This window comes from Protopterus annectens, chromosome 16.part0 (genome assembly GCF_019279795.1).
Source record: "Protopterus annectens isolate FY-2018-M chromosome 16.part0, PAN1.0, whole genome shotgun sequence".
Taxonomy (NCBI): Eukaryota; Metazoa; Chordata; order Ceratodontiformes; family Protopteridae; genus Protopterus; species Protopterus annectens.
In genome coordinates this window covers 678,067,163-678,090,798 of record NC_056750.1, presented here as the reverse complement: position 1 = coordinate 678,090,798, position 23,636 = coordinate 678,067,163, and the positions used below count along the sequence as shown (strand labels likewise).

Genomic DNA, 23,636 nt, shown 5'->3' with positions numbered 1-23,636 from the left:
GGAAGCCTGGCTACGGTTGGAACTGGAGGAACCAAGCAGTGAGGTTCAGAGAGGGGAGGGAGCGATGAAACTGACCCGACTGATGGATCAAAAGATCTGGAACTAGGTCCAGATTCCAAGGTCGCACCAAGAGAAAACGATGTAGAAAGGGGAACCACACTTGTCGAGGCCAGTAAGGAGCAATGAGGATCAAGGAGGCCTTCTGAGCGATAGCTTTCTGAATTACTTGAGAGATCAGTGGGAAAGGAGGAAATGCATACAGAAGTCCCCGGGGCCAAACTTGGACTAGAGCGTCTCTGCTGGGTTGGCCTGGTAAAGGGAATAGAGTGAAATATTCTCTGCACTTGCTGTTTTGGGGAGTAGCAAAAAGATCACAGCAAGGCTGACCCCACTTGAGAAAAATTTCTCTCACTACAGAGTCTTTCAGAGACCACTCGTGAGGCATGAGAATAGCTCTGCTCAACTTGTCCGCAATATGATTGGACTTCCCGGGGATGTGCGTTGCTATCAGAAAACGCTGAGAAGAAATCGCCCATTGCCACAGTCTGAGTGCTTCTCGACACAGGCGGTATGATCTGGTTCCGCCTTGTTTGTTGATGTACCACACTACAGACATATTGTCTGTCTGGATTGCAATTGTTCCCAAGGGAAGAGAGTCTTGAAGGGCTTGCAACGCTAAAAGCACTGCTCTCATCTCCAGAACATTTATGTGCAAGTGGCATTCATTCGGTTGCCATGTGCCCTGGACTGTCCTGCCCTGATAATGCCCCCCCCACCCGATCAGGGAGGCATCCGTTGTCAGAGTAGCAACCGGAGGAGGTGGAACAAAGGGTCTTCCCGACAGGAGCTGGGGGGAAGACATCCACCACATGAGATGCTTTTTGCACGCCTGCGTGATCACAATGGTGTGAGACATTGGGAGTTCCTGGTATGACCATTGAGTAAAAAGCATCCACTGAAGGATCCGCATGTGGTATCTGGCTAATGGAAGGAGAGGTATGGCCGCTGCCATGATTCCCAACACCTTTAGAACTCACCTGGCTTTGATTCTGTTGTTGTTGAGAAGGAGTGATACCAATTTGTGAATGTCTGATATCCTTTGATGTGTTAGCCTTGCAGACATGTTTATAGTATCTAGATTTGCGCCTATGTAAGTAATAGTACGACAAGGCGACAAAACAGACTTTTCGCAATTTATTGAAATACCCAGTTTTTGACAAACGCGAAAAGTATAATCTCTGGCCATCAGAAGGAGATGCTTGGTGGGAGCTGTGAGGAGCCAGTCGTCCAAATATGGAAACACCTGGAATCCTTGTCGTCTCAGGTGAGAAGCTACCACTGCCATGCATTTGGTAAACACCCGCGGGGCAGTCGTGAGACCAAAGGGCAGGGCCCTGAACTGAAAATGACTGGTTCCCAGCCTGAAGCGGAGGAATCTTCTGGAGCATCTGTTCATTTTTATGTGATAGTACGCATCCCGAAGGTCTATAGAGCACATCCAGTTTCCTTTGCCCAAAAGGGGAAGGATGGATTGCAGCGTGACCATCCGAAATCTTGTTTTCTTGACTGATTTGTTCAAGACACTGAGATCCAATATCGGTCTCCAGTCCCCTGTTTTCTTTGGAACTAAAAAGAACCTTGAGTAGATTCTGGATCCTTGTTGGTCTGCTGGCACTGGCTGAATTGCTCTTTTTGCAAGCAGTTTTGAAATTTCCAAAGCTGCTAGATCCCTTTGAGTGGGTGGAACATCTGGAAGGGATTTTTTTGACTGATTTGGAAAGCGAAGAAAGGGGATAGAATAGCCTTCGGAAATGATGGACTGTACCCATTTGTCTTGAGTCAGGGATAGCCAGGCTTCTGGGTACAGTGACAATCTTCCCCCGACTGCCTCCGAAGATGGGCAGTCGGGCAACACCTCAGGGATGCTGAAAGGGCTTGTCAGGGAAGGCTTCCCGATTGCCCTGGTTCTGCGGACCCCCCCTGCCCCTAGGGCGACGTCTACCATTGTTATTCCCACCTCTGCCTTTGGTAGGAAAACGACTCTGTCGCCAGGCGAAGTCCCTTGAGATTGTTTACGGAACCACATCTTTCCACCCTTCTGGCCTTTGGGGTAAGGCCTGGAAGGAGTTGAAAAACGGACTCCGACGGCAGAAAGGGTCTTGCCATCAGTCTCGCACCTAGTCAGGGTTTCTTTCACTTGAGGACCAAAGAGAGATGATCCATCAAAAGGGGAGTTCGTGAAAGACGTCTTGAAAGGGTCCGCAAAATTGCATAGCCGCATCCAGGCGTGCCTACGTAAGGCCACACCTGTCCCTGCGGCTCTGCTCACTCCATCAGCCGCGTAAGAAAGGAGGCGCATGGAGGAGTTGGATATGGAATTAAGGGTAGCCAGCTGCGTGTTCATCTTGTCTTGGAACCCCGCAGCTGTAGGATCCTTTAACATTTCACTCGCTTCCTTGATCAAGTCCCTCTGAAGACGAGTGAAATGGCACAGGTAGTTCAGCGAACGCATGGTAAATGTCGCTGAGGAGAACATCCGCTTCCCGTACCTATCCATGGACCTAGATTCCTTGTTAGGTGGATGGACAGGTACTGAAGGATCAGCCAATTCCTTCTTTGTGGCAGCAGCTACCACCATAGCATCCACAGAAACTCCTTTTGTTAAAAACTGCTTGTCTGCTGGAGCTGTGATGAACTTAGAGGGTCTCCTGGGAGTGGGGTCCACTGAATCAGGAGCCGTCCATGCCTTCTTAGCAACCACCTGCATGAGGGGGTCAAAGGGACGCGACACCCAGGAGGTGGAAGGACGAGAGCCAAACGCCTCAAGATACACAGATTCGTCCTCCGAAGGGTTGAGGGCTGGCCAATTTCCCCTCTGTTTCAGGATCTCCAGAATGTCTACAAATGAGACATCTTCAGAAGGGGAACGGGGGGAACCCTCAGAATCATCCAAATCTGTGTCTGACGTGATAGACTCAGGTGAGTCAATGTGTTTCCTCTTACACTTCCTCTTCCGAGGGGGCTCTTCTGCCAAATCAGGAGAGGCCTCGGAAGAGGATGAAATCCCCACAGGGGGCTCCTGAGGAGCTGGCTCTCTGCAGTCCGGGATGAGGGAGTGAGTCGACTTACCCTGAGGCAGCATAGAGGGAGGGGCAGACGGAGCCAACTGTGGAGTAGAGCCAGGATCTAACACACTCCGCATGACCTCGAATGCACCCCTGTCAGGCAGAGCCAGAGGTCCCCGCTCCGAGGAGCTAAGAACCCCCCTCGGCACCGACAGTGATGGCTCCGAGGCCGATGTCAGAGCCGAACTCACCAGCGCCGAAGCCCCGAGAGGGAGAGGGGGGTCGGACAAGGGTCCGATGCCACTCACCCCCTCGGAGCCGACGAGGGAAGTCCGGCACCGAGATTCTTCCAAAGAAGAAAACGGAGCCGACGACGGAGCCGAAGACAAATGTCTCGGCTCCGACGTATTCACAGTCTCGGTTCTGACGCGACCCGGCTCCGAACTCAAGAGAGTCGAAGGAGGAAAATGTTGATGGACCGGGGCAGGCATCGACTGATGAGTCGGGCTCTGAAGCATCTGGGCTAGTGCCTCGGACTTAAGTAGTCGACTCACTACCCTCTGAAGGTCATGATCCGACAGCCTCGATGACCTAGAGGAGTGAGACCTTTGGCTCCGTTCAGACAGCAGGGGAGATCCTGGAGCCGAATGAACGGAGCCAAGAGATGGTGACCTGGACCTCTTCCTAGTTGTCGGCTCCGAAGGTCTGGTCGGAGCCGACACGGAACTCAATAACCTCGGCTCCGCCGAGCCGAGGAGCCACAGAAACTGTGGACTGAGACTTATCGGCTCCAGCCGGAGCCGATAAAGGCAAAGGTTGAGCAACCTGAGGTCTCGGCTCAGAAGTCGGAGCCGAAGACCTCGATGCCTTAGAGGGCTTCCCTGTTGAAACTGACAGGGAATCCTCTGGCTTCAGTAAGCCTCTAAGAATTAATTTGTTTTTTCTTTCCTGCAGGACCCTGGGGCCGAAGCCATGGCACACAGCACAGGAGTCCTGCAGGTGCAAAGGCCCCAGACAATAGACACAAGAAGTGTGAGCGTCTGTCAGAGACATTTTCTGACAGCACGCATCACACTTCTTGAATCCGGAGACCTTTGCTTCTTTAGACATTTTTTTAACTGACAGGTGTACACAAACACGCACACAAACACACAAGTTATACCCTGTCAGGAAAACACAATAAAATTAGTAGTAAAACTAGAATTTAAACTACAATAAACTAGATAAACTACAAAAAACACACACACTCCACTAGGGAAGGGAAGGCCTAAAGGCCCAATGGAAGACCCAAAGGTTCTAGGGAAGGAAAACGGAAATATTTAGGGTCGGGAATAAAGTTTTCTAATCTACACTAACTAAGTAAGAATATTAACTTAAAAGGGGTTTTAAAGAGTAATTTTTACAAGAAAAATTAGCACTCACCAGGAACCGGTAGAAACAACCAACCTCGAAGCTGTAGCGGCAAACGAGATCTGAGGTAACTCTCGCCTAGCATTGTGGGATATAAGGGGAGCCTCGAGCCGGTGGAACCAACTCTCGAGCTTTTAGAGTGGCCGAGTCGGAGCCGAGGTCGGCTCCGAACCCATCCAGCAAGAATGAAGGCGAGATAGACAACTTAACATTTTATGTTTTCTGCATCAAGGTTCATCCATTTTCTCACCATTCCAATGAATGACACTGATATGAAATGATGGAGACAGTGATAATTCAGCAATAATTTAATTTATGAAGACTGATGTAAGGAATTCCTCCGCAACTCCCATCACCAATCATCATGCTGGCAACTATGGAATTTAACTGAGGGGTTTGCACCATCATGGTGCTTCACCCCCCACCCCCAATAATTATAACTTCTTCAAGGATTAATCATCATGAAAAAAAATAAATATTATACAGCTATTTACCATCCTAACCACAGTCATTATGCAATTTTGTTATGGAGGGCAAATGTACATAATGTAGCTCATGGGTCATAGGTAAAAGGTTTTTACTAAAATCCCTATAAGCACTCATTGAAAAGGCTAAGTGGTATAAATATTGATACATCAAGCTAACAGACATACACTTTAGAAACAGACTCTCATCTTTTCTGAACTGCCTGTCTCTCTCCTAGGAGGTGACAGTGTAACAAGCCGTAGAATGATCAGTATAGAGAACGGATACATTGTATGCAATTTAGTTGATACAGTATAGTGAATGCAGCACTGAAGAACAGTATGCATAACTATTCACTCAATGTACCATGCACAACAGCAATACGTGCCCTACAAACAGTATGAAAAGTAGGAGGGTACAGCACAGAGCACCGTTGCATGCTTTACAACATGATTGTGCATAAACAGCTTGAAGAGTAGACAACAGTTATGTGCTCCCTATGCATGGAAAGTGCATAAGAAACTATGACTGTACAAATGTAAACTCAAAGAGCCTGGCAGCACTCTGCACCCTTCAAAAGATGTGTGCACAAGGTAGCCATGTGGTCAGTAGGATAGGACACAGTAAATAGTGTACAAAGCATATGTTAGCATAAGGTAAAAACAGGGTGAAAAACAAACAGCATGCAATCAAGTTGCTTGTGGAATCTATATTAGTGTTAAGGTCCACAGCGAAACAGCACAGAAGATGAAGGAAGACTGTTTGAATGTAGGATTCAAACCACAGCAGCATTTTGTGCATTATTTCTTGGCAGCACAGAGTGGACTGCACTGGAATGTGACTATGGTCCATCCTTGTGTGCTAACATTCTCGCAAATGCACTCACAGCACAATATGCATAACTTTAGGATATTGTATAATTTGTGTGCACGTGTGTGTTTTTTACCATCGTGGCCACATTTCATCATTTGATATCAGTCTATGCAAACTATCAACCACTTATACTCTACAACCTATCAATATAACTTGGCAAGAGAACTTCACACATTGTGCATTTTTGCGTGTACAACTCCTAGAAAAACAGCCTCTCCACATAAATCAAAGCCCTAGAAATGAAATAAATTAGAATGAAAAGAACATAATAAAATACAAAAGAAAATCACAACCACAAACAGCCAGTCCGAAAATATCATTACTAATAAATCAGTCAGAAAATTAAAAAATCAATCTAATATTTAACTTCTTCTTCTTTCGGCTTTTCTCAGTTAGGGGTCATCACAGCGGATCACCTGTCCGCTCATGACTGGCAGTGGAGTGTTACGGTGTCGAGTTGACAGCTAGGCGCCCAACCTTCCACACACACACACACACACACACACACACTCACACCTAGGGCCAATTTAGAGTGTCCAATCCACTTACAGCATGTCTTTGGGATGTGGGAGGAAACTGGAGCACCCAGAGGAAACCCACGTGACCACAGGGAGGACATGTAGACTCCACACAGAAGGCACCCCAGCTGAGGATCGAACCGGAGAACCTCTTGCTGTGAGGCTGCAATGCTAACCGCTGCACCACCGCAGCCACCCACCCCAAATTAATTATAAACAACCAAAATAATCCATAATCATTACTGTATAGCAAAACAACTTAAATTACATAAATTCTGAAAACAAGATTAAAATATACCTAAGAACAGTAAACAACCACTTACAGATTCTTTCTATAAAATCTCGCTAAAACTAAATAAACTCTGTTAAGGACACTAACCACACATCATTTACTCATCATGCCACACTGAAATGAGTGGGAAACAGAAATCCAGACTAAGAAAAAAATAGACAGATATGGACAAAACAGTGCATTTAGGAGTCTGAGATGTGTGCTATATTAAATATCTGCAATATAGGGTTAGGAAACTTATTTCAAGACTCATGACTTCACTATTTATCAAGAAACATATGACCTTAAATCAACAGTGCAGTTACTTTGTTGTGGCTTTGGTAATTTTCTTAGACTGTGTTCCCTTACACACACACACACACACACACACACACACACACACACACACACACACACACACACACACACACACACACCTCACTCTCTATTTATTTATTTAACATTTGTTGACCGGGAATGTCCGACTAGGTTCCACAGAGCCTGTTTTCAGCGGAGGCCCGGGGAGAAATGCTCCAGATGCATGTCTTTGGAATGTGGGAGGAAACCGGAGTACCCGGAGGAAACCCACACGAACACAGGGAGAACATGCAAACTCCACACAGAAGGCACCCCAGCCGAGAATCGAACCAGCAAACCTCTTGCTGTGAGGCGACAACATTAACCGCTGCCCATATATATATTTATATATGTGTGTGTACTTTTTCCTTTTCGAAAGCTCATGCTTTCGAAAAGAAAATGTATGACCACAGTTATGCGAAAGTGGACTTTCAAAATTACCAGTTCACCGAACCAGTAATATTAAAAAACACACTATAAAGATATTTTTGCAGGGGGCAAGCCCCCTAGATCCTCCCCGTGCTACTTTATATATACTAACTCCGAGATTGCACTACAGTGGGGAAACCGGTATAATCCCTCATTCCTACTGTAGCGTGCTTCGGTGTTCCAGTGTTTTTTTTTTGTTTTTTTTTTAATATTACCAGTTTGGTGAATGGTAATTATGAAGTGCACTGTAGTTTAAGTGCACTTTCGCATAACAGGGCTCATACTTTTTCTTTTCAAAAGCATGAGCTTTCGATAAGAAAAAGTAGACACATACACACACACACACGTGTATATATATATATATATATATATATATATATATATATATACACACACATACACACACACACACACACGCAAAAACGATGACAAAAACCAGCATTCCAAATCCATCTGACCTTATTTTCACTTCAGAAAGATTATAGAGAAGCGTTGGTTCCTATGTCTGTTGTGGGGGAGAGCTCATCACTCTGATATGAGAATAAAATCATATGGATTATAAGTGATGGCTTTTTGTCATTGGTTTTAATATCTACTCCATGTATTCGTTCTGACTCTGACCTTGCATTTGCAGTGTGTTAGATCAGATAAAGGCCAGTTAAGGGAGAAAATGCTCATTTAACATCTTATTGTCAATAAAAAAGTGTATATTTTTTAAAAAAGTTATATGTTCTTTAAGTGTTTTATTATTTCAACATCACTTCATATATATATATATATATATATATATATATAGAGAGAGAGAGAGAGGGTAACAGAGAGAAGCACACATGTGACCGTACATGTTTGTGTGAGCAATTATTTACAATGTCACCACCATCCCATTGAAAGAATTGATAATCTGACATTTCATGGAAACTACACTACCTAGCAAAATGCATTTCATTTAATTAATTGTAAATTGTTAACCAGTAAAGTAAATTGTTTTTTCTGATGCCCTTTTCAGTTATACCCCAGGCCAACAAGAAGGCGGCAAATATACTATAACCAAACTATTTAGAACACCCAGTCAGCAAGCTTGTTTAGACAGCAAAAGGACACTGGAGCACACAGAGAAAGCGTATTCAAAATTTCCATGAAGGCAATGATTTAAGGTGTAAAATGTATGCTACACCGTAATGCTGTGAGGCAGAGATCCTATCTTTTGTGCTACAGTGCTGCCCGTGTACTGCAAATGTCAGTTTCAGTAGACTGACTTGATACTGTAAACTTGTAGCATCATGATGTGTTGCTCATTTGCATGAACACTAAGCACCAACAGTAATCTTGGTTTGCAGGACTATACAGCTTCCAAAGTAGTATGTTGGGCCTTTTCTCTGCATGGTAAAGCACATGAGCCTTATGTATTGTGGACTGCGTTTCTCAGCCTGGCCCAAAGTTCTTTACTTTACTGCTAGAACTACATCTACTCATACTACCTGGTACTTATGACACAGTACTACTCCTAGCCTCGCAGTCCTCCTCCTTCCTAGAACCTACATTAACTTACCTCTTCGTTCCTTTTTTCCTCATCTCTTGCCTACATTCAAACCAGATTAAACACATGACTCCATGGCAGGGATGGCCCTTATGTATTGTTTTCAATCATAACTAATATGGTTCCTTGTTTTTAAATCAGACAGTCTTCCTGGCCAGATTTTTCAACTTAAGTAAATATAAGTTACCTAGGCTGCCTACGCTCCTACCTCATAACATCTAAGACAGACACTCCTTGTGCCTTTGTGATGAATTAAGCTTATCCTTACGCATTTGTTTATGGAGGGCCTGGGCCTATCATTCACTTCATTGTCTTCTTCTACCTACTGGTGAGCACTTCTGTCCTTCAGTATTTTATGCCTTGTATAGGCAATACTACTGCTGCATGCTATACACAACTACACAGACTGTGTGTGCGTTTATAGAAAGCTGTATACAAAACATGCTTGAATTCAAATGTAAGCATTTAAAGTCTTACTATATAATAATAGTCTAATAATGCTTACTAAGAGGATGACAGAGGTTCTCCCTGGGCCCCTCCTAAAAATGAGTTTAGCCCAGGTAGGCTAATCCACTTAATAAAATATTAAATCAGGTAGTAGGTAGGTAAATAATTGAATACATAAATATAGCAACCATGGAATGTGAACTTAAATGTAGTTATCACACAAATCTCACTGCATATACTGTCTATACAGAATACAATCTTGAGGAAAGTAATGGCTTAGTCAGGCTGTCATTTTAGATGGCTGTACAATGCAAGGACTTACATGAGATATAGTATTCTATTAATCATGTATTTCATAGCATTTAGCAAAAACATGGCCGCTACTGATTGTCACATCAATGGCAACCCCTAAGCACACAACCTGTAGTGAGAGACCTGAGTACTCAGGTTAACAACAATCTCACATTCGACCATCATGGAGCGGCAGTGGTCAGAAAAGACTTTTACTTGGTTCATCTCATAAGTAAAGGGATTGCATCCAGAAAAAAAGGAGGTTATTACCTCCCTGTACTCCTCCCTTATTAGGTCAACAGTTGAGTATAACGCCCCATTTGGTATGTACCTCTCCAAACACCTGCACCAACTGGAAAGGCCACAGAAATACCTCACAAAGAGAATCCATGTCCTTTAACACCTGTCCTGTGTGTACAGGCTGAAATCAGTATCACTCTACTCAGTATCATAGAGATTGCTCAGAGGCTGTCTCTTGCCTACAAGACAATATCGGACCCTGTCCTACTACAGATGTTCCATACCCGTAAGTCTAACTACTCGTGCATTACCCTCTCAAAAGTCCTAAATCTAATATGCGACATCAACAAAACCTGCTGGAGAGACAAGTTGGTCTCCCACAGGCTGCCCTGTCTCTGGAATAGACTTTCCGTACATGTTAGAGTACCTTGCTGGCCCTCTTTAAGCACAACCTTGAGGAGTGTATGGGAAGCCACAAATTTGTCCCAGGGGTTCCACCTATGTCCCTCATTGACAGGGGTGACAGGTGCTGACTGAGGTTTCTTTTTTGGGGATGAACTCTTGGCTAGGCTTCTAAGGACCCCAGGGCTATTAGCCTAGTAACCTCCTATGATCCTATGACAGTATGTGTTTAGTGAATCTAGTGCATGGTTTAGTCGCTAAGAGCTGCAGCATAAAAAGTTTTGTATTTAGACTACTGTAGAATATAATTTTGTAGTGCACAGAGTGCCATGATTACATTCCAGTACCAATAAAAACAAAAATTAACTAACCGTTTTAACAATTTTAGGTGCCCATCTAAGCACTTACAAATGAGCCTTGTGCTAAGTACAAAGACCTGCCAGTATCAGCCAGCAAATGAAAAAGGCAGATTTAAAACAGCTTTTCTGCCTGTTGTATATGTCAGCAGTCTGTCCCTGACGCACTCTCGTTCTTTCCCTGACCTAAGAGGTGTCACTGTCTGTCTGTCATAACTTGCTAACTGCTTTAGCGCTTTGAAAGCTGACAAAACACCTTTAGAGGGTTTTTTTGTATGTTTTTTTGTGTGTTCTCAACATGATTCACCTCTGGAGCTTTGCTGTAAAGGTTAATTTGTTGGTATCCATATTTCAAACATATAACAACAGGGTTTTGGTTGGAGAACTGTTCATAATCCTCTTTATGAAAAGAAACTTTACACTAATGACTATAACTACAGTGATACACAACAAATGTTACAGTAACAGGGTTTAACTAAACTTATTCATCTGTGCTGAAGCTATTTATGAATGTTCTCCTTTTCGAAATCTGGTACTTACGTTGCAATGGACATGTTGGTGGCAGACATTGGGCTGACCTCTGCAACCTCCTTGGCCTTTTGGAGAGCATTTTTTTGGTTGGCAGCTTCTTCCATCTCTTCTTCATCCTGCATTGAAACATATTTTTTTTTATTCATTCTGTCAAACAGATAAACAGCATCATGCTCAGGTGTCCACTTTTAAAAAGCATCTGGTAATTTTCATTTCCATTTTTGACTTTCTCAGTCGCACATAATATTCCAGAGACAGAAAGAGAGATGGAGGATGTTTAGGATATCAGCCTGATTTTCTATCCCCAGGTTACAGCATATCTCATTTTTGTATCCTTTAAACAACCGTTGTCATGAATCAAACTTAGATGAATCAGTGTGTTTTAATATTGCATTCCAAAAGATTAACTCTAAGTGTTGGATTTTTCAGCAGACAATGGGTAAAAGAGAGCTAAACATGGACTGGTGCAGAATCATGTTTAACAGTGAACAGGGCCATTTTCATTTCCTGCTTTACAACAGTGCCAACCACATCTGCCCCACATGTAATTCCTGCATCACACTGATTTTGCACACTTGTAGTGAAATCACAGTTTGTTGATGTGATAATGGGTCCATCTATGAAAGAACCCATGTAATGGCATGAGGGTAAGGTCCTGAATGTGTGTCTTATTTTCTTAACCATTAGCTTACTTTTGTCCAGAAAAGTTCAGCTGGGTCACATTGCCCATTTTCAGTTAGGGTCCGAGGAAAAAAGCACAAGAAATAGTAGATCAATAACAAAGTTTGGATAAAAACCTAAAAAAGGTTAACAAACAAACAATGAAATGCATTAAAACTGAATATACAGCAACTCTGTCTATGCTATGTAAATGCATATGAATATATTTTATTTCTGTTTTTTTTTAAATGAGTTACTTCAGTTAGGGTGCTAAGATGATTTTCACTGGACTTCCAGCGACAAAAGTTATCAATAAGTAAACAATCAGAAGTATAGATAATGCAATAGTCAAGTTACACAGGCATAGCTATATGCAAACTGTGCAAGTAATATACACGTTGTGCAGTATGACATAACCTCTGCATTTATAGTACATGCACAAACTAAAATATTTAGACTGGAGCTGGGTCAACATTCAAGTTATACAGCCTTGAAATACAGAAAAATAGCAAATGATACATAATTTGTACAGAGTTGTAGCATTTGAAATAGTTATGATTACTACATGGGAATTAGGAATAAGAAGATAGAGGGAGAGGAAATTAATATCTTGGAGGCACTGGGAAGGAGAGAAGAGAGGAGAAAACTAAGTTAGAACAATCTTGAGTAATAAGTTGGCAGATAAGGGAGTTCAATATCATCATGGTCAGTTTAGCTTCTTCATTAAGTGTGAGGAATTGAATAACCAGGAGAGCTGTGAAAGAGAAAGGAGGAGGATAGCATACTGGGAAGATTTAAGCAAGGAGTGGTTGGAGGAAAAAGAGTCTAGTGTTATAAACATCAGTGTAGATTTTTCCTTTTTTTTTTTTTGCTGGAAGCATTTTGAGTTTCTCTCAGTTCTAATTTTTAGGGAAATGGAGTTATATAATTCTGCTATATGAGATAAATAGTGGTAGTCTCCATAACTGCTGCCTGACTTTTTAGAAAGCAATTGACTTAGAAGTTGAGATCTTAGCTTTCAAGTTTGATTATATTTTTGAAGAGATTATCATTTCTGGGTATTTGTTTTGTATACAGTGTGCACAGTTTTGAGTTTTGAATAATTCAAAATATTTTTAAATTGAATAGCAAACTGTATTTGCTGGAGAGATTTGATGATGTGATTTATTGTGTAGGTTAGTAGAAAATTTAGCAATTTTAAGATTTTTTTTTTGCTGGTTATTAGGCTGGGGGATGTGTACAGCAGACTTGGAAACAATATGTATCTTCCAGATTGCAACTGAATTTAAGGTCAGAAAAACAGCGCGATTCTGTGTACCATATGAACTTTTTAGTTTTAGCTACTACATAATTTATGTGCTGATCAAAGTTTAGGTGTTTTTCTATAATTTAACCACAGCAGCTAAATTTGGATGACCTCTTTAAGAATTAAGCTGTTTGTCAATTAGATAATTTACATCTGACCTATTTTTCACTTTTTTTGTGGTGGGGAAAACAGAATCACTTTTCTGAGAGGTGAAGGTGGTAATATTTAGTGTGTTAATACTGGTCATTCTTTGAGTTTGCTGAAGGCAACTGCTTTCCTTCTTGGAGTTTAGCTGATGAGTTGATTGATCATAACAATCTTGAGTCATCTGAGTATTGTATAATGGTACCTGTGTGTATTTATTTGTGGCTATACTTAAAATAATCTAAATATATCTGACAGCAAAAATAACTAAGCACAGAATATTGAAAAAAAAAATCTAACCACATCCAAAACCAATATTTTGCAGGGGGAAGTATACCTGGAGAACTTATTGTTGATGTGCATAATAATGGGAATGTTATTAATTTCTCTATTCTGATGAATATCTCATTCATAGTAGACAGACTTGCCAGGCTTCGTGTAAAGGCCCACAACTACATACACAACATTCTCCTGACATTATGTGTAGTCTTTATGGTTACTGACATACTGTTACAATGTTATAATAAGCATGTACTTTATTGATTTGTGGCTTAAAAATATGTCTCCATGACAAAACTATGGCACAAAAAAGTAAGATACTGGTAAAAAGCAAACATGTAAGTGTCATACGTAGGCACTATTGTAAAAACTGAAACTCATTGCAACACTGTTTAAGAATATTATGCTCCCTACTTTCACCACTTAGGTATACAAACTTTGAGATTGGTGTACCTTGGAAAAAAGGTAGTTCTTGTGGTACTGGAGTTTCAGAATTAGTATATAATAGCACCTACTCTTACTTTTCAGTTTATGCACTATGACAGGGGCAAATTTTAAATATTACACTTATAAATTTAGAAAGCTGCTTGAATAACAGGATTTGTGATGCATGCATTTTCTAAAGGATATGAAGTCTAAAACTCAATTTTGTGTAATTTAGTTACTTCAGTACCCACTGATGTGCCTGAAAACCATTAATTTTGTGGGAAACATACCAGAAATATGAAGCAAGAACCTGGACAGTTGAGAGGTATGGTTTTACATTTCAGAGCATTGAACTTGCGTGAAATGAACTTCATCCCTGACCCAAAAAATCAATTTTAAAGTCAGAACTTAATGTATATTATTATAAAGATGACTTATGGTGAAAACTTTTACACTTTCTTAAACAGGAGATGTTCATCATCTTAATCACTGCTGCAGTAGCCTTAGCTATATGTGTTATATCCTGCTAAGGATATAACAGCCAACCAGCTTTTAAAGCTTCATGGCACCTTCCATGCATCAAAACTGTCAAGCAGCTCAAGCCCTTCTGAGCTTTACTGACACTGAAGAATATGGTCCTCTGAGGCTTTCGAAGATTGATGATCGACTTGTGTCTTCCTTTGCTAGGCAGATAAGTTCCTTTTAGGGGGGAGACCACTTGGAATGAGGCACCATTTTCAGCTTGATCATGGGACAGACCACTGTTCCATGGTCTGTCATTCTTCCAGCCACAAAAAGAAAAAAATAAGTAGACAGCCTTTGGTGGCATAGCAGGCTAGCGATTTGCCTCAGCCACAGGTGGGTCACTCTGTTGTGGTCATATGTTGAAACTCAGACCATTCATCTTTTTCCACAGATCCCTCTGGTAGAGCACATACAGTCACTATGGACCAGGGGTTAGCCATGTCCTCTGCGGCTGTTGGGGTCCCCTCATTGACAAAGGAGAGCCACTCATCAGCCCTTGGTGAATAAACAGAGAGCACATACAGTCACTATGGACCAGGGGTTAGCCATGTCCTCTGCAGCTGTTGGGGTCCCCTCATTGACAAAGGAGAGCCACTAATCAGCCCTTGGTGAATAAACAGAGAGGTTATTTTCCCTGTTGTGTCAGAATGCTGTGTTCATCCCTGAGGAAGCAGCTGCTGCCCATAACAAGGTTGGCCCCATTTTTCCTGTCAAAAAGAAACTGAAAACCAAGCATGAATCTTCTACTCCTCATATCTCTTTGGATAGGAGTAGTTTGCTGTGTTTAGCTCAGGGTTTAATTCAGGCTATTGATCCTTCTTAAGTAGTTTCTGGTAAAAGAAAGATGGATTCCACTTTTCCTGAACAGATTCAAGATTCTGACTCTGAAAAGGAAGATGCAGGGATGGATACATTTTTTCCCCTCAGATTTCTGATTCAGGTTCACAGCAGAGTTCAGTTTCTGATTCTCCCTAAGGGCATTTCTCTTTCTCTGAGACTATTGCTAAAATGTGCCAATGTTTTTAGTGTGAAAACATTGAGTTTTCTCAGTCCATCAGAAAATACTATAAGTTGGTACAGAAGGATTTTCCAGAATTCACAACCATTCCAGCTGTTTTGAAAGGTTTAGAGAGTGTGTGTTACTGCCTGCAATTTTCCTGATAGGCAGATAATAATCACTTAGTTAATTCTAATCCGTAAAAATATGAGGAATCTTTTATCTGCAGTTTCTTGTTGTGATAAAAAATCTGCTTTAAATAACTTAGTTACGTCTATTCCAGAAGTCACTACTCATTGTTTACAGTGTGTGTGTGTGTGTGTGTGTGTGTGTGTGTGTGTGTGTGTGTGTGTGTGTGTGTGTGTGTGTGACTCTTTTGCTTTTTATTCCAGAACTGTGGCCACTGGTACTGTTTTGAAGAGATTTGCTTCGCTGCATTCTCAGACCCTTGCAGATGATGTTAAATGTAAGATTTTAAATTCTCCCCTGGATAGAGATTTAGTGTTTGACCCCTATGATGCAGAGATGATCAAAAAGTGTGATGAAAGGGGCAAGATAATCCAGGGAATCCAAGATTTTTCAGCACTCCTTTTCCAAATTATCCAAGGGCTTTTTTAATCTTCTCATTCAATTTTGACAAAAACAGAATAAGCAGTCTCATAAAAATTGAGGTCAACAGATATTTAAGAAGAGATTTAATGGAGTTCCAAAAAGAAGTCTCAAACCTTCCAAAATAAAGGATTGTCCAGAAGTCTGAATGACTAAGCAAGAGACTTTGTGACCCCTTCCCACCCAGCCCCATTTTTCTTCCTCAAAGTCTTAAATTTCATTTTTCTCTTTAGCAATAGACTGTTTCAGACAAATGGGCTTTGAAAATCATACATCAGGGTTACAGATGGTAGTGGAAGAAAATTCTTCCTTTCCGGGGGGGGGGGGGTAATTCCTCATCCTCTAGATCAGACTCTCGTTTCCACCTGTTCTTCATCAGATGCTGTCCCAAGCAGCAGCAGAACCAGTTTCTCTTCCCAGGTAAGGAAGTGTTTAATTCAAGAATGTTCCAAGTGGCAAAGAAAGAAAATGCTTGAAGACCAGCTCTGGATGTTTCTTTTCTAAACCAGTTTTTGACAAAGCCCAAATTTAAAATGACGTCTCTTCACAACCTGTTCTCTCTTCTTCCTCTTCCCACTTTCCTTGTAACATCAGACTTAAAAGAGGCTTATCATCACATCCATATTCATCTGAACTTCCGATGTTTCATAATGTTTTAGATCTCTTGATCACATCATCAGTACTCTGCCTTTCCCACTGGACTATCCACTGCACTAAGAGTGTTAACGTGTCTAATACACATTTTCAGATTTACACAACTCACTTATCTTGCGGAGTCTTTTTCAAAATGTCAGGAATCTCTCTCTTGGGTGCGAGATCTCTTAAACAAACTGGAATTCCAAGAGAACATTTACAAGTCTTTTTGGCTCCTTCACACAGGATTCTGTTCCTGGGGTGTCAGCCAGACATCTCAGTTTAAAGAACTTTTCTTCCATAGGAAAAAAATAGAGCTATATCAATATTTATTTCCAAGGTTTTCCACTCACACTTCGGTCACTGCAAGGGAATATTTTGGGTCTCAGGGCACCTATGATTCTTATGATACACCAGGCAATACCCTCCATGAGAAAGATACAATGATTTCTGAAGACTCTTTGGTCCCAGCACAAACATCCATTGTCTTTTTAAATCCCATTGCTGAGATCTGTCAGATGAGAAATCATTTAGTGAAGACAGAAAATATCCTTAAATCCAGGTCTCCCCTTCTCCCTCCCTGGTCCAAAGTAGTGAGTCATCACAGACACCTCAGACTTTGCTGGGGATCAGTTTCAGGAGGGATAAATGAGGAAGGTGTTTTTGACACAAAGGACAGATGCAAGCACATAAATAAAATGAGTTGTTTACCTGATCTACACACTCATCTCTGAATCACCTTTAGTCCACTGTGCCTAATGGTGTTACAGACAACACCTCAGTCATGTGGTAAATCATCAAGGAAGGGGGAACCAAGTTGTATCCCCTTTGCAGACTAACCATTTTAGCTTGGGACATAGCTTCACAGCACAATCTCACTCTGTAATCATCTTGCATTCCATCAGAGCAAAACTGTGTGGCAAACAAACAAACTGAACAGCACAAGGGCAGATCTTCAAGAATGGAAACCATAGAGGAGGTCTATCCAAAGCTTTGATCCATCTGGGGAAGTTCTAAAAGCAGACCTATTTGCTTTTTGTCTGAACAATTAGCTATCAGGATTCTGCTGCAGGGTGCCATGCAAGAGGGAAGACAGATGCCTTTTCCTTTCCTTGGATATGACTGTTCCTGTATGCTTTTCCACCCTTTACAAAGATATCCAAGGTACTTAAGATTCAGAAGGAAAACCCCAGGATCATTGTGGAGACCCCTTGTGGCCCAGCCAATAGTGGTCCTCTCTTCTTCTGGAAAAAGGGACACGGGTGATTACCACAAAATTATTCTCAGAAAGGATCTACTCACACACTATTAAGGGTGTTTCATACACCCTAACCCCATTAATCTTCAACAGACTGCATGTATGATAGGGTCTTAATTCCCTTTAGGCAACTGTGTATTGAGGATGTGTAGCAGGTATTAATGCAGTCAAGAATGTCTGCAATAAGAAAATTATATATAAATGGAAAAGGTTATCTTTTTGGTACAAACAACATAACCAGCACCTGCTCATGACTAATGTTTCTTTCAATTTACAATATTTGTGAGAATTACTGTTCTATGGCTTCTTTCACATCTCCATCAAGGTTCATTTATGGGCTATTTCAGCATGTCTGCCCATGAATCCTCCTCTTTCAATGCATTCTCATATCAAAATGTTTTTGAAGGCGGTTTTGCATAAGAAGACAACAAGCAAACTAGTGGCCCCTACTTGGGATCTTAATTTTGTGTTAGAAAAGCTTACACCTGTTTCATTTGAACTAGCTAATCTGACTGACCTGAGGCTATTAGCATGGAAAACTGCTTATTGATTGATCTGACCTCTGCAAGAAGGGTATGAGTTGCAAACTCTTATCGAGAGGTCAACCTTGTATCATTTTCCTCAAGGACAGGTTTTATTTGCAAACTAATCCTTTTTATGCCTAAGGTGGTATCAGAGTTTACTTTAAGCCAAACTACCCATCTGTGATGCCCCTCTTCTGGACTAGGAATTAAGGATCCTCAATCCTTACAGTGACACCGGTAAGGGATGTTCCCTTGGAACAGAAATAGATACACAGTATTTTCAGATGCAACTCTCTGCACAGAGCATAATTTCCCTTAAGAGCACACAGGGAACATGCTCAGTCCAGGGCTAGGTTTCTCTCTCCAGGCCCCCAGTAAGACTCCCAACTGACACAGCTATAGATTTGAGTTCTCAGCAGAGTGTTCCAAGCAGAGTCCTCCACCACCTTTTCTGTGAAACCAGTTCTCTGTGTCCTTGCTCCAAGTACCTAATACAAACACTCTGAGATTTGATTTTCATACTCACACACATCTAGGAAAGCCTGGCACAGATTTACCAGTTATGCCCAGACTATAAGGAAGTTCTGCTGCCACCAGAACACTCCAAAGCCAACTACTCTAAGGCTGTTACAAGGGTACCCAATTATACTGACTAAAATGAATTGTTTAACCAATGCAGCAAGGCATTCAGGAGTGGCCACTGTGTCACCAATTAAATAAAAGTACTCTCAAAGGTTAAAATATTCTCTAAAAGACCAGCCATGATGAAAAGTTTAAATATATTTAATGATAAATAATAAAATAACATGAACATTCTAAATGTCTATTTACAATAAACACCAGAGTTTCAATCACAGAAAATAGTATAAATCACAGATGGATAGATTCGCACAGTTACAGAAAAACAATACTTAACTAATCTCACTATATTTTCCTGACTAATCTAAAGAATTACTATTCCCTGGTTACTTACTAAAGCAAGACAAGATGAAGTGGGTGAGTGGTCTTCCTTCTTTGTCAGGTTTCAAAAACAAACTGCCTTGAGACTTCTGTCTCATCTGGTATTAAAACATAATGTCAGTGCTGGATTACAGAATGACATCACATACAGCTAGACATCTGACTCTGGTTCCCACACTACCACCTTTCCTAGAAACTGAACCAAAATCTGCCATCTAGGTATCATAATACACACACACAGAGCTTTGCTAAGATGTGTTATAGCATCTGGAAGCTATAAAACCATTTAAAAACTTCCACCCCTCCAGGGTAGCAATTAGTTCACCCCTAAGAACAATACAGTAGGATTTTTAGTCCTGATTTTCACAGACATTTGATCTATGGCTGCAATCAGAGCTGTAAGGTACAATCTTTATGGCCTATGTGATAAACTGAGAGGCTGCCAGCCCAGCTAGGTAGACTTTTATAAATAATTACGTGTCATTTTTAATTATTAATATGATCCACAGGCTTGTTTGACAAATGTAAGAAAACCGTGTTATGTGCTGAGCTTCAAAAATGTAACCACAGTGCACCCTGCTGGAAAACAGCAGTAATGTGTATAAACTATATGACAATGCAAATGTATGTTTTCATGGTAGAGATTGGGACATACAGAGTTAACTTGCAAACTCTAAGAAAATAAGCTGATAAGTACAGAATTTTATGACAGTGTGTTTACCAGAGCTAGAATACAGAATGTCTGCAGCTGGAAATTCTTTCTATTGTTTGAGACAGAGATAATTACTAGTTTTCAAATCTAAAGTGTCTTTTATTGCTCTGTGACTTCTTGGCACCTGCACATCACAAATAAATGTTAAATTGTAAGTTCTGTCAGCCTGGGAGCTTAATCAGAGGTGACAAGAATGGTGTAATCTGAGATGAGTCCGCAGTAATGTGTATTATCAATTTAAGAACTATCTCAGAGAGAAAGAAGTGTATTTTATATTCGTTTCTGAACCTGAACACATCACCTTAACAGCACTTTGCTTTGCTCTGTAAGTAAGACTTAGATCTTAGTATCTCTCTTAGAGATAGGAAAATAGATCAGTCTAGATGTTTTCTGTATTTATTTCAGACTGTCCTATAATGTTGTTTTAAATTATTTCCTCTGATTTCTGAACTCTCTTGTCACTGTGTTGAATTAACGAGTATTGTCTTGTGCTTTTATTATTTGTTATTAAATATATATAAACCTTTTAACTGTGGCTGATTTTGTGTAGAGATAATTTAAGCTCTTGACATACTTGCATGCATTTGGTGATACTGCATAGTCCACTCCTATATAGCCTTCAAGGCTCTGTCACACAAAGAAGTGCATTTTATATTTGTTTCTGAACCTGAACACATCACCTTAACAGCACTTTGCTTTGCTCTGTAAGTAAGACTTAGATCTTAGTATCTCTCTTAGAGATAGGAAAATAGTTAGATCAGTCTAGATGTTTTCTGTATTTATTTCAGACTGTCCTATAATGTTGTTTTAAATTATTTCCTCTGATTTCTGAACTCTCTTGTCACTGTGTTGAATTAACGAGTATTGTCTTGTGCTTTTATTATTTGTTATTAAATATATATAAACCTTTTAACTGTGGCTGATTTTGTGTAGAGATAATTTAAGCTCTTGACATACTTGCATGCATTTGGTGATACTGCATAGGCCACTCCTAAATAGCCTTCAAGGCTCTGTCACACTTACCAATTGGATAATAACATTGCACAGTAGAACTGGACACCCTTTGGTACGGGCCTTTATAGTAGCTAAGGGTGCTTGGTGGCAGTCGGTACTACCTTATGGTCTGGGCAGAAGGGAGCATAACTAGTTAACCTGTGCCAGCCTTCCCCAGCAGTGTCTGTGTGTTTGTATATAAATCAAATCTCAAAGTGTGTGTGTGTGTGTGTGTGTGTGTGTGTGCGTGTGTGTGTTTGTGTGTGTGTGTGAACTTCTTGGGCAGGGACATGAAGCAGTGGTTGGAGAGAGAGGGTGCTGGAGGTTTTGGCTTGACCACTTGGCTGAGATCTGAACCCTATATCTGTTGCAGTGGGTGAGACTTATTGGGGATCTGGAGAGAAAGGGAAAAACAGGCCCAGCCTGACTGTGATCTCTTAAGGAAAATTGTACTTTACTGTGTGTGTACTTGTTATCCCTCCCAATGTGCATGTCCCTTACTGGTGTTAGTGTTGAGGACTGAGGCTCCTTGATTACTGGGCCAGTGCATGGGCATCACAGCCTAAGCCAGGTAATTTAATTTCAGACTATTTTTTCAAAGTTAGCTGGACTGAGCTTAACCTCTTCTCTTCCAGTATCCTCTGCTACAATTGATTCATTTCATCATTTACAATGCAGTCTGACATACAGCTGTGTCTCGTTTCAGTCCAGCAGGACCCACTGTTGGTGTATTTTTAACACAAGCAGCTTTACAAATACATTTTCAATACAAGCACCTGTACAAATCAGTTTGATATACAAAACGTCAGCAGCTATGCCTGCATATGTTACACATCCACTGCCCTACTTCTCCTGGGATACCTAGCAATATCTCACATCATCACACCATCTCACTGTTTACTTTCATGAACCTAAAAATAAGGGAGAAATGATGCTAAATACTTTTGATGTACACAGACAACTCTGGAACTATCTTGACAGAACTAAATCTTTTAAATCTTCATATCAGTTTATTTTTTGTGAAGGTAAAAAGAAGGTACAACCTAGGCCAAAACAGGCAATTTCAAAATGGTTGTCTCAGACTATTACCTTTTGTCATACTTGCCACAGCAAAGCTATTCCAGGCAGGGTCAAGACTCACTATCAGGGCCTTGGCTTCATCAATGGCTTTTTGGAAAAGGCCAGATAATAGATGCATTCTAGAAGCAACAACTTGGTCCTCTATACAAACATACAGTTATAAGGCCTTACAAGCTTGACTCCTTTTTCAGGTCTAGATCAGCCTTTATAGGACCATTCTCCATGGGTTACTGGACTCTTCCACCTCCCATATGTAATAAGTTAGGTAATCTACCCATATAGCTTTGGCTACTGTAGCAGTGATCAATATGATGAGCATAGAACAGCAGTGCAAGTACAACATACCATAAATTTAAATGATCAAAATGATCACTGATGGAGTAGCCTCTCTCTTCCTCCAACCATCTTGTTTTTTGTTGTGGACACATTTTTTTTACTAGCAATGTTAGTGGGAGTATAGGCAGGATTTTCAGATTTGTACTCACTGCTTCCAGACTGCTGCCCCCAACAATCCACACCAACATAAACACATTGCTGTCCAAGCATTCCTTAAACTGCTGACCAAGCATTCCTTAAACTACTGACCAAGCCATGCCCCTTTCCCAATGCTTTTCACTGAATGGATCATTGTCAGCCATATGCCAGGATGGTAATTACTTGCACGATGAAGCAGCATGAGCATTTCATTCCAAAAGTGCATCTTCATGGGTCAGTAAACAAAATTCCTTCCCATTTACCCCAATCTCACACACACACACACACACACACACACACACACACACACACACACACACACACACACACACACACAAAACACATGTATACCAGTTAAATAGAAATACCAAGACATTATAACAGAAAATAGTAGGACCACTCATTTCTCTTACAAACATATCTTTGACACCTGCAAGGATATTATATTAAAAGTCATCAACCGCCCCCAAAACACACAGACCACTAGTATCTGGCTGACCCTGCCAGGAAAAAACTACAGAAAGTATCTGGTTGGCCCTGCTAAGAAAAAAAAATTAGAACTTACCTTACACACTAACCTGACTGCTGTCTCTCCACACTCTCCCTCTCTCCATCACAACTAAAGAATGAGAAGAGAATGGTTGAGCAACAGGACTAATCAGAAGCCATGTCACATACGTGGCAGACTGCTGACTTCACAGTCCCATCAGTCAACTTCCTGTTTCTTGTGGTTAAAACCACAATGACATCTGGGCATCTTCACTGATGTCTGCAGTCTTCCCAATCTGGACTGTTCTTAAAACAGTCCAGGGACAAATTTGTTTTTTAAAGTGAAACTCGAGCACGTATGTGCACTGCTCCAAA

General features: G+C 41.1%; 1 protein-coding gene across 1 annotated transcript in view; it reads right to left on the bottom strand.

Annotated features, from left to right (window-relative positions):
* The window catches only part of CACNA1B (calcium voltage-gated channel subunit alpha1 B), a 3,578,581-nt gene that overhangs the window by 1,333,191 nt on the left and 2,221,754 nt on the right, over nt 1-23,636 (bottom strand). The window contains exon 19 of the mRNA XM_044058770.1: nt 11,202-11,308. Within this exon, the coding sequence (XP_043914705.1) occupies nt 11,202-11,308 (107 nt within the window). The remainder of the gene's footprint in view (nt 1-11,201; nt 11,309-23,636) is intronic.